Source organism: Corvus brachyrhynchos, unplaced genomic scaffold, assembly GCF_000691975.1.
Source record: "Corvus brachyrhynchos isolate BGI_N302 unplaced genomic scaffold, ASM69197v1 scaffold245, whole genome shotgun sequence".
NCBI classification, from domain to species: Eukaryota; Metazoa; Chordata; class Aves; order Passeriformes; family Corvidae; genus Corvus; species Corvus brachyrhynchos.
In genome coordinates this window covers 4465170-4476256 of record NW_008238988.1, presented here as the reverse complement: position 1 = coordinate 4476256, position 11087 = coordinate 4465170, and the positions used below count along the sequence as shown (strand labels likewise).

The 11087-nt window shown below is 46.6% G+C and overlaps 1 protein-coding gene across 1 annotated transcript in view; it reads left to right on the top strand.

The window, feature by feature from the left end:
• FBXO34 (F-box protein 34) overlaps positions 1 to 11087 on the top strand; it is a 27248-nt gene that overhangs the window by 14133 nt on the left and 2028 nt on the right. Inside the window, exons 4-5 of the mRNA XM_017738800.1 lie at positions 184 to 1968; positions 10400 to 11085. Coding sequence (XP_017594289.1) covers positions 1892 to 1968; positions 10400 to 11085 — 763 coding nt within the window. The 5' untranslated portion in view covers positions 184 to 1891. The remainder of the gene's footprint in view (positions 1 to 183; positions 1969 to 10399; positions 11086 to 11087) is intronic.

Sequence of the window (11087 nt, the reverse complement as noted above, 5' to 3'; positions counted from 1 at the left end):
TGCTAGTGTCAGTAAAGCCAGAAGGAGAGCCAGACAAAAGCTTGGAGAAAAGTCAGAATTTCAGTGCCTCTTACTGATGGTTCATGGGAAAGTAACGGTTTTGTGTTTGATTTTCCTAAAGCACTGGGCATATGCTTTTTCTTCTCTGTGAATTACTGTTTGTGAATATATATATCTTTACAGCATCAGAACATCAGAAACAGCTGGTTTTTGTGCCTAGGTTTCACTTGTAGAGGTAGGTCCTTGTTACAGACTCTGGGTAGTCTGATGAAAACGGTGTTTAACTACAAAGCTTTGATTTCTGCTGTTGCTGATCACAGCAGCCTAACTCCTGGTCTTCCTGGATCCCTGGAGCAGGGGACGTGCTCTCCTCCTCCTGCTCTGCCTCTGCCATGCCTGTGTCTCCTCCACCCCACACGTTTCTTAGCCTTGTGTAGAGCTCAGCAGAGATTTCTTCATGAAGACTGGAATGTGTTTATATAATACTTTATATATTATTTTAGGCTCCTGCTACTCAAGTGTAGGCAAACGCTTAACCTCTTATTCACCACCATTAGACGAACCATGAAATTGCTGTAGCAGACATCAAGTCAGGTGCATCTAAACCAGCTTCTGTTTTTCCTGCCTGGAAGGTTCATCCTTCATCATTTTCCTGGCAAGTGTGGCTACCAAGAGCAGGTTTTCCAGGCCAGGAGTGTTTAGTGGGAGCATTGATTGTGATCCACACCGGTCAAGCAGTGCTGTGCTGAGCTGGGTATAGTGGGGGCTCTTCTGTGTGGGAGGTGTCGGGAAGGGGGTGATGTGAGAGGCTCCATCTCTGCAAAAGCAGGGGTAGGCAGCAGTAGGAACACCAGGCAAAGCTGCTGAAAAGGAGAGAACAACCTACTGCACTAAATCACAGCTCCCCTGGGGGCACAGCTCCATAGTTAGCATCCTCAAATGGCATTCCTTTATTACGGCATCATTGTGCATGGTCCTCTAGAGAGGAAGCAAACAGTCTCTAAAACAATCTGCTGGCAGCTCAGGCTGGAGTATTTGAGGTTTTCCAGGGCTCTTTTGCTGTGTCACTCTTCCCTTTAATGTTCCAGCTCGAAGGTTGTTGTTCTTTCTCCATCAAAGTGCGTTAAAGAGCCGGTAAGAGTGTCTGCTCCAAGGACAAGGTGTAGAAGGCAGCAACCCAGGGAGAAAAAGAGATCCTGCAGAACAGCTTTGTTTTGGTGTAATCTGTCTTATCTGCATGTGATGCAAAGACAGGGCAGTTTTCACAAGACTTGGAGGCTGCGTGGTGACATGTTTTCTGTCCTTTTATGAAATCCACCACGTTATTTTGATTAGAGCGCTAACGTAACTCCTGGCAGCCTCAAATCTCACTGCTAGCAGCTACTTCCCTCCAAAGCCTGATGTGGTGCTAACAAGCAGAGAGATCTTGTGCGTCCTGTTTACATGGAGCTGGGAAGACAGCGTGTTCCGTGGGAGGTGCCAAGGTAGTGCTGCAGTCGGATATAAGGTGAAAAAACTCTGTGTGTGCAGACCGGCTGTGGTGGGGCGTGTTAATTTGTGTTTAGTGGTGTTCAGGAACTCCAGCTGCAATACTGGCATGATGATGTTCTTTTATATCTGAATACGTATCTTTTGTATCTATGCATGCATAGCATGTTTGTGTTTGTATATATTTATATTTTTATATATATCTATTCTCTCTCATGGGAAAGTCCGTGTCCTGATCATCTGTGCCTGTGGTCTTCTCACGTAGCTCTCTGTTGTTCAGTTTTTAGGTGGCAGAGACACGGTGAAGCTGCGTGTGGGGCAGGCAGAGCTGATGGGGGAGCCTGGGGTGTAGCCCAGGATGGACTGGCTGTGACGAGGTGCCTTAGCTGGAGAGGTCGTTACCATGAAGAGTTCCTGCAGAGCTGGCCTCCACAGGGAACCGCTGAACTCCACATCCTCCACCTTCCATCAAGTCAAACGGTATGAACAGACTGGCTGCTCTGCCTGCAGCTGAGTGTCCAGCACCGATTTTAGCCTTCTCCTTGTCCTCTCCTATTGTCTTGTGCTGTCGCTCAAACGTTTGCTCTAAATTCTGACTTTTGGGTAGTGTTCAAGGGAAGCGTTATAATGGCTTAAGGGCAGAAATGTTCTTTGACGTTTTTATTTGATAATGACAACTGCAGATTCACTACAGCTGGTAGTGTACTTGGAGAAATCCTTGGGTTTTCTAGCAACAGCTGTAAATTAGTTTGGGAAACATGACTTTGAAGTAAAACTTAATTGGCGAAAGGCTCGTCAGAGTAGGCATTAAAACATGCAGGCAGCTTAAAGCAAGTGGAAATGCTGGCAGTCATTGTTGTGGTTTGTCTTACTGTGGACTAAGTAATTAGATTAGTTTAAGCTCAGATTTTGCATTGCTCACTCTCCTGTGTCTCTTATTAAGGAGAAATGCACGACTGATTTCAAACACTTGTGCTTATGTGACAATTAAGTGAATGCCTCTCACTGTGTCTCCTTATAGGAACACCGTGCAGAACAACTTGTCCTCATGCAAATGCAAGGACATGCCAGTTTGTTTGAGTTCAAGCTACTTCAAAATATATGTGCATTTTTTTTTTTTTAAATTCTTTTTCTGAAACCAAGGCTCTTAAACTTCCTCAGTCTGGAGGAAGAGCGCCAGCTTTTTGGTTTCCAAAGGCTGTGTGGGTTTAAAGCAAACTTTTAACCTTTGTTCTTTGTGGTTGTGTAGACAGCATATACTTGCTATGTTAGTCTCATGGTAATTTAGTGCTGGAAAAGACTTCCTGGGTCACCCAGCTCCTTGCTTTCTCAAGCAGGATCTCATAATCCCTTTTGTGAACTTAGTCCAGCCTAAAAACATTTACATCTTTTCTTGCATCTTTTCTTCTCTCCTGCTGTGGATTAAGCCATTACTGAAGATGACAGATCTTGCTGTGCAGTTAGGAACCTTTTAATTCCCAGGCTGAACATTCATGACAGTTTATAGACTCATTTAAGTTTCTGTTCCTTTTATTTTCCTTTTGCCTAAGGACAGCTGCTTATTTTCAGCGGTTTACCTCTTCTTCCCCATTCTGTAAAATGGGGTTGTAACCCTCACCAGTGGTTTTGTTGTGCTAAGTGACCCAAGTGTTCTCCAGTAGCTTCTTGAGAAGCAGTTGCTGTTGTTCTCAGGGTGATGCCCCTCACAGAATATTCTCAGTCCTGGCTAAAAGTGTGTGCTGTGCTCTGGAGCTGGTCTGGCTGGAGGGCTTGTCACTGCTGTCACAGCATCACCTCCACGTTCCTGTTTCATGGATGTCTCTATGGTGGCCAGTTCACCTCAGTTACTTCCAAAATGTATAGATGTTCCTTTTGCTGGTGCATCACTGCATTTCAAAACCCTCCTCAGTTTCTTTTACTTGGAGCTTTGTGCCTCTGCTGTTTTGGAACTGCCTCTATTTCTGTGGGTGCAGAATTAGTGCTGAGGTCATTCCTAACAAAATCAGATGTTCCCAGGGCTGATTCTTGAGGCATGTCTTTGGTTTCCAGGCTGGTATTTTCTTATTCAGCATCACCTGGGGCTGTCTGCTGCTAAGACAGCTCCTTTGTCTGTTTTCCCATTTCTCTGCCAATCTGTCTTAACCAGTAAATCTCTTTGTGCTCTCTGAAGTCCATGTGAGTAAGATATAGTAGATTGGTTTAAAAAGATGGGTTGTTTTGAGAACCTTGAGGTTAGTCTGGCATATTGAACTATTCCCTCTTCCCCCTTTTTCTCTGTGTCACATTAATCCTCTTTGCTTGCAAAGCACCTTTATACTGGAGTCAGAATACGAGCACTGGAGAGGCTGCAATCATTCTCCTTCTCTTTCTCCCCTGCAGTGCCCCCTCCAATGTGCCACATGTTTATTACCTCCTATTGTTGCCTTTCAAGAGGTTTATAAATCCTGTTTCTTGGCCTGCAGTGCATGAGCCTATCTGGTTTGGATTCTAAAACTGGGATGAGCCAATCCTCACAATTTTTATGAAGCTCTCTAATCCTCCCCCTGCCAATGCTCTTGTTCAGATTAACGCCTGGGCTTTTGCCCTCATCATCACCCTTACCTCCCCTCTTTAAAAATGGTGCAAAGTCAAATTTGGTATTTTGTGTTGTACTCTTGATCTCTGCCCTGCCCTTGCTTGCAGCCCTGTTTCTCTTTTTTCTCACAAACTAAAAAAACCTTTCACTTTTCCTTTGTTGTTAAATATCTCTGCAGTGACTTAATGCTGCACCAGTTCTCATGTTTATTCCTAGACTTTTTGATCTCTAAGAAAGAAGTTTCCAAGTGATATGACCCAAAACTTGTGTCTGCTTCTGGTATCCTTCACGAAGAAGGATCACATCCAGTTGGAGTTTCTTTGGATCTTGTTTGGGATGTGTTCTTAATAATGAAAACACCTTTTGACTCCTGGAGAATGCTGTGTGCAGTGAAGTCCTCCACACGCCAGCTGACTTCATGAACCAGTTTCTTTCAGTCTTGAGTTTCAAAAGAGCAGCCTGATAACTTGCCTTCAGCTCTACTTTTGCTTATTTTTTATTTTGAATGCTGAGTCTGTTACTGATCGTGTGGTCCAAGGTTAATTTCTGCAACCTTTCATGTGTTCTCATTACATATGCACAAAAATGAAGGCTATAAATAGCATCACTCTCTGTTGGTTCATTAACAAAAGAAATTTGTTGTGCTGTGATATGGCGAGAGGTCTCGCTCCTCTTGCACTTCATAAATCAGAAAACAAATTAATAAAGGTAAAACATTTCCAGAAGGATATGTGTCAGTTACCTGGGCTGCTCTGGGCAGCTTTCAGCAGAAGCCCTATAAAACCACCAGTTTTCATCTTGCTGTTCTGCTGTGATTTCCTCTCATCCTGTCCCATGACAGGCGCGTGTGCCATCCCATCATCTCCGAGGTACACGTTTCTGGAGCAGCTGATAACCTTGAATTCCAAATCTTTCAGTTTATTTTGTTCCCTTCTGCTTTGTCATCTCTCTGTCATGTCTGGCATGGCTGGGAAGCAGGGCTTTGAGCTTCCTGAGGCTCAGCGAAGAATTGCTGCTGCATCACTCCCTTCATGGTAAGTGCTTCTGTACAAAAGCCTGGCGAAGCAGTGGCACTTCTTCCTGTACAAAATTTAGAAAGTAGCCAAGGCAACTGTGCTTTGCTGAAGGGGGTGTGTGTGTTTAGTGTAAAATGTGTTCAAAACATTAATGGGTGGGAGCCTCAAAGCGGAGTGGTCTGTGTTGGGCTTGGGGGTGCACTCTGTCACCCGAAACCTCTGTGTGCTGGAGGTGATGGGCTTTGTGGGGTGGCTTTCCTGGCTGTGCTGTGTGCAGCTGTATTTGGGTGTTGTCTCCCCCAGAGTCAGGTTATCTGAGCACCTGACACAGGCGAACAAGCTGGGGAGGGATCCAGAGCTGGGAGTTTGGTTCTTACGTTGCATTTAGCTCCTCTGCTCTTCTGGGCCAGCTCTGCCCCACGTTTTTGGCATTCTTCCATTTCCCCCAGGCTGGCCACTGGAGCAGAGAGCTCTCCTTCAGCAGCCACATGCCTTCTGTTTGCCTTCAAATCCCACTCTAATCCTCGCTGGCTCTCCCTTTTCTGCAAGAGGCATTTTGGAGATGTTGGGAGGTGGGTCAGGAGTAATTGCTGCTCCAAGGGGAGTGGGTTTTCAGGAAATCAGATGCTTCCACGGCTGCCAGAGTCAAACCCACCCCTGCTCTGGAGCATGGTGCTTCCCAGCCCTCCTTTCTCCGAGCTTGGACCCTTGCCATGCTCCAGAACAAACTCCATGAGTAGCAGAGTGCCTTCCATCCCGGGACTTTCCCGCCCCGGCAGAATCCGTGGAATGCCTTTGAAGCAGCTCTCTGTCTGCTTTGCCTTGCCCTGGCAGTGCAAAGGGGATGGAAATGGTACTGGAGATCGAGCCCAGAGGACCCACCAAGCCCTTCCAGAAATAACAAGTGGTTGACCGTGGTTCACTCCCACTCAGTGCTCAGTCCTTGCTAATTGTCAGTGGCCTTTATGGCGGAGGAAAGCTCTGTGGACGGAGAACTGGGATGCCAGGGAGGAGAAATGCTTTGCCAGAGGTGTGGGGTTTTTATTGTTGTTGATTTCTTTTTTCCCTTTTTTTTTTTTTTTTGGCCCCTGCCTTGTGTTAGAATGTCCTGAGGGGTTTTTCAGAGCTGTAGTTGGCACTGGGTGTGCAGTCAGCAACACGAGGAGCTTTTGTCGACTGGAGTTGGTGTTTACAAGGAGAAATCCATAGGAAACTTGGGGGTTTTGATGGAAATTTTCACCCTAATAAAACCTTCCGATGCTTTGCCCAGAAAACTTGCAGTGTGAATATGCTGCTTGTGAAGATTATGCTTTTTTGTTGTTGTTGTTCTTGCTGGCCAGATGAAATCTTTTGGCTGCACAGGGCATCAGCAGAGTCCCTGACCTGGGAGCTACAAGGGGAATTAAGGGCTCTCTGTGGACCTTACAAAGGAATTGTGAAAATGGAGTCTTTTCTAACAGTTTTTCCTCCAACTTTGGAGTTTCCACTAAAGCAAATATATTCTTGTTTAAGGCTGCTGTGATTTAGAACATGCATAGATACAAAAGGATGCTGGAAGATTCTGGCCAGCTTGGCCAACCAAGCTGGCCAGAATCTTCCAGCACCGTTCCAAAACATGGAATGATTTGGGTTGGAAAAGACTTCAGAGCCCATCTCATTCCAACCCATTGCCATGGGCAGGGACACCTCCCACTAGACCAGGTTCTTCCAAGCCCCATCCAGCCTGGTTTTGGACACTTTCAGGGATGGGGAGTCCACCAGTGGGTTATGGGTCTTCCCTTGGGTGGGGAGAGGAGGGGGGGGTGTGAGTGTCTGAGCTCATATAAAGGAATATATTTCTGTATCAACAATGTGTAGTAACCAACTTGATAAAACTACAGTGGAAACAAGCTGTAGTTACGACTTGTGAAAACAGCAGTGTCATTCCAGCAGTGCAAGTATCCTGTTTTTCAGACACGGCTGATTAGAAATAGAAAAACTGGCCCCTTTATTTCATCAGCTTAAGGATGGAATAACAGTATAAAGGCAGCACTGCTCGTTGTTTCAGTGCTGATCATTCCTGGCAGAATTCTCTCCTATCAGCAATTTAAAACCGCACATTTGGGATTGAAAACCTTTTATGTTTGCTCCCGTGGACTTCTGAAGAGTCGTTGTCTCTAAAGATAAAATTAGAGAGCTTGATAACTTAAAGGGTGGAGGAAAGCAAACAGAATTATTCTGGAATGAAGTTTCATAGGGAATATGTGACTTCACCTTTTAACAACTATTTTTGGTGGCTTTTAATATTTAAAAGCTTACCTGCAGCTGCCACAGCTCTCTGCTTGCCAGCACTGAGAAACAGGGGAGTCTGTGGGTGGGGACTGGGCTCTGGTTCATCTTCAAAGCAATTTCTGCTGGGAAGCCTTGTTCTAATTCTAGGAGCTAGAGATGAAATGTGCTGCTGACGTGCAGGGAAGAAGCTGTGATTGCCTAAAAGTTCATTCTCAATGTCCACAGCAAAGGGTGTGTGAGGTGGGGGCTCGTTTTTTTCAAGTGACGCTTTCAGGTAAGGCCCACTGCTAAGATGACTTTTAAAATGAAAGTTCTCTTCCCTGCTGCTGGAAAACTCTGAGGCAGGTGGCAGCTGGTCTCGTGGAGTTTGCAGTGCTCTTTACAGCTGTCTGAAGTTATTAGATGAAGGTTTTCTTTAAATCCGGATCCATTAAAACATGTGCAATGAACTGAATGCTGAATTCAAATGAGGCAATTATTCTGGCAGTAAAACTTCTGACTAAGGCATAATTTTGTTATGTAAATTATAACTTTTCAACCTGAAATGGTATTGTTGGCTGAGCCAGGGACTAGCTGAAACACAGGAGGAAATATAACCTTAAACAAGAAATCTGTAATAGGTAAGGCAGAACTTTACCCTTTGTCTTTCTCCATAGAGCAGGAATAGCTGGGAGCAGCTGAACCAACTCTGCTGGCTGAACATGTCCCCTGAGCCTGTTGGGGTAACCAGTTTGGTTCTGTTTTTATTCATACAATACCTGGTCTCACCTTCATTTGCAGCTTCTCTTAATGAAGGGTGTCGAGCTGATTGTCCTGCTGGATTCCTGAAAACTGCTTGACGAAAGCCTTCTAAAAACAAGCTCAGCTCATCTTTCAAACACCTTGGCATGAGAACTCATGAATGAAATTTGATCTTCTGCTCCTGGCTCAGGAGATTGCAGCATGCAAAGTCGTGTTTTTAATTGCATTCACCTCTTCTCCCCAGGGTACGGTGGCGAGCAGCCACTGGAGCTTTTCTCTCTAGTCTGGGAAATGTCCTTCTGGAAGGGAAGGCTGCAGGCACTGTTCTCTGCAGCAGTTTGCTGCAGTGCTTCACCTGCTGCTCTTCTGGGCTGGGCTTTGGCCAGGGCACATCAGTGGCCTGACCCTGCTTTGCTGTGAAGTACAACCACAATGCGGCAGATCCTTTGAAAAATGAGGCCAAAGCAAACTCCAGCAGTCCTGATTTCCCATTTTTCTCTTCGTGCATCCATTTCAACGCCCCAAAGTTCTATTTTTATGAGATTATTTTAGTTTTTAGCATCCAACTGAGGAGGCAAACAAGTAGCTCAGTTGCGTTTTGCAGAGGAGACTAAATTGGGAGGTGACCCAATTCCAACGAGCTGGAATTGGCAGGGGGAGAGAATTAACCCAGGGACTGGGTAGGTGTGTCTGCAGCACTGACATCTCTTACCCCCACAGTCTTTAGGTGAGATGCAGGTGGTTTTGGCACTGTCTGGTTGCAAGAGCCAGGTGATGGTCTCCCTTAAAAATCCAGAGGGAAGGAATCTGCCTTTCCAGTGGCTGCTTCCTGGCCTTCAAAGCACTGCTTGGACCAGAGGAGTGTAGAAAGGTGAACTAAGCCCTTCCTCTTGCTGCACCTCCCCAAAATCTCTGTGCTTGCCCTCCCTTCTTGTCATTAGGGCCAGAAGGAGGGACCAAATCTCCAGGGAAAGCAGTGGTTAAGCAGCATGGCTGCTCCGAGTCCTGGAGGCTTCCTCTGCTTGGGCAGCATCACTTATAAATTTGTTGGACTTTATAGACCAACAAATTGAGGTTTTTAGTTAAAAGCTGGTTTTAGGCTAGAAACGTACAAAGTTGCCATACTTAAGCAACTCTCTTGGTGTTGGCTCTCAAGGGAAGCGTGTTCAGTGCCTGAGTGTGCCTGTGTCAGCTCATAATGAACGTGGCATTGAACCTGCTGCTCTTCAACTCTCGAGCACGGATCATCCCCAAAGAGGAGGCCTTTGAGTGCAACAACTCAAAGATTACCATGGAAACGTAATCTATAGTTAGTTCTGTAATGTGCTTATGCGATACTCTTGGGAGGAGAGCCTGGAGTCTCCTGGTGGTTGCATCCTGTGTGGCAGTGCCCTGGGCTCCAGCGTTCCCGAGCTTTGAATAGAAGATGGCTGTGGAGGTGTGACAGGACAGAGGAGTCTGGGGCTGCTGCAGGAGGGCTGCTGCTGCAGTGTCAGCAGCATCCAAGGGGTCCTTCTCAGCTCTGGAATTCTTGACTGTAAAATCCCATCCTTGAGAGTGGGTGTCCTCAGCTGCATGCTATGCTGCTGTCACTTTTGGGGGCATATCTGATGTATAACATAAGGATCCTTATGGGAAAGTCACCAAACTTGCCATTATCAATATACTAAAGGAAAGGTTTCATTGCCCGGAGAAGCTGTGGCTGCTCCATCTCTGGAAGTGTCCAAGGATGGGACTTGGAGCAACCTGGGGTAGTGGAAGGTGTCCCTGCCCGTGGAAGGAAGTGGAACAAAATGAGCTTTAAGGTCCCTTCCAGCCCAAACCACTCTGTGATTTCGGGTGATGCTAGGAGATTAGATATCCCCTGGGATCTCTGATTATTAGAATTACTCTTGCTTATTTCCCTTTTGATCTTTAACCTCGCTTTATCTGCTGAAAGGAGTGTGTGTGGTAGCTGATGTCCAGATAAACCCTGTGACCTATGTGTGCCTTGCAACTGGATTGAGGAAGGAGCAGGCAGAAGGATGGCTCTCGCTCAAGAATGAACCACTAGCTATGTTTTCACAACTGATACAACTTAAACTTTAGAATTTCTCCTTGCAACTGCCTGGAAACAGATTTCTCTAATGGGAAGTTCTCTCCTACTGCAGGAAGTTCTCCAAGGGTGGATTTTGCAACCTTGGTGGCTCTTTTCCTTTCTCATGTGGTTCCTCTCGAGGTGTGGGCTGGTGCCTGCTCTGGGCCACCTTCTCTGATTCCACACAGGCATATTTTGCAACTATAACTTCTTCCCTCTCTGTTTTTCCAGGGTTTCTGGTATGCACTTAAAGCCATATCTCAAGTTACAGAAGAAAGAGCGATCCCCAGAAATAAGCCAGGATTCCCTGCGAGGCCACCAGGGACCAGCACAAGGAGAAAAATACGCCAACTGCACCAAACTGAGCGTTTTCCCAAAACCCTCCCTCGTGACTCCATCTCAAAAGCTTCTGGGGATTATTTATCCAAATACTATGTGCAATATGAACGGGAAAGGCCCAGCGGATGGTCCAAGTGCCAGGGAGAAGAAGAACGCCCTGTCTGCGACAATCCACCAGGGAGAAGAAGGGGAAGGGCCGCTGGATGTCTGGGCTGTGGTGAAACCTGGCAACACCAAGGAGAAAATCGCCTTCTTCGCAGCCCAGCAGTGCAGCAGCAACGCCCGCACGGGCTCCATGAAAATCAAGAGCACGTGGGACATCGACGGGAGAACGGCCAAACGCAGGAAAAAATCGGTGGATCTTAAAAAAGCCAAAATTCAGCTGGAAAGAATGAGGGAGGCAAACGCCAGGTGCTCCCAGCCGGAGCCTTTCGCCTGCGGCATCGAGCACTGCTCGGTGCACTTCGGCAGTGACAGCGCGGAGGGCGCGTTCCCGGGCCGCTCGCTGTCGGTCATCGAGATGGTGGCGTTCCTGGAGCAGCGGGCGAGCGCCCTGCTCGTGGACTGTGCCAAGACCTGC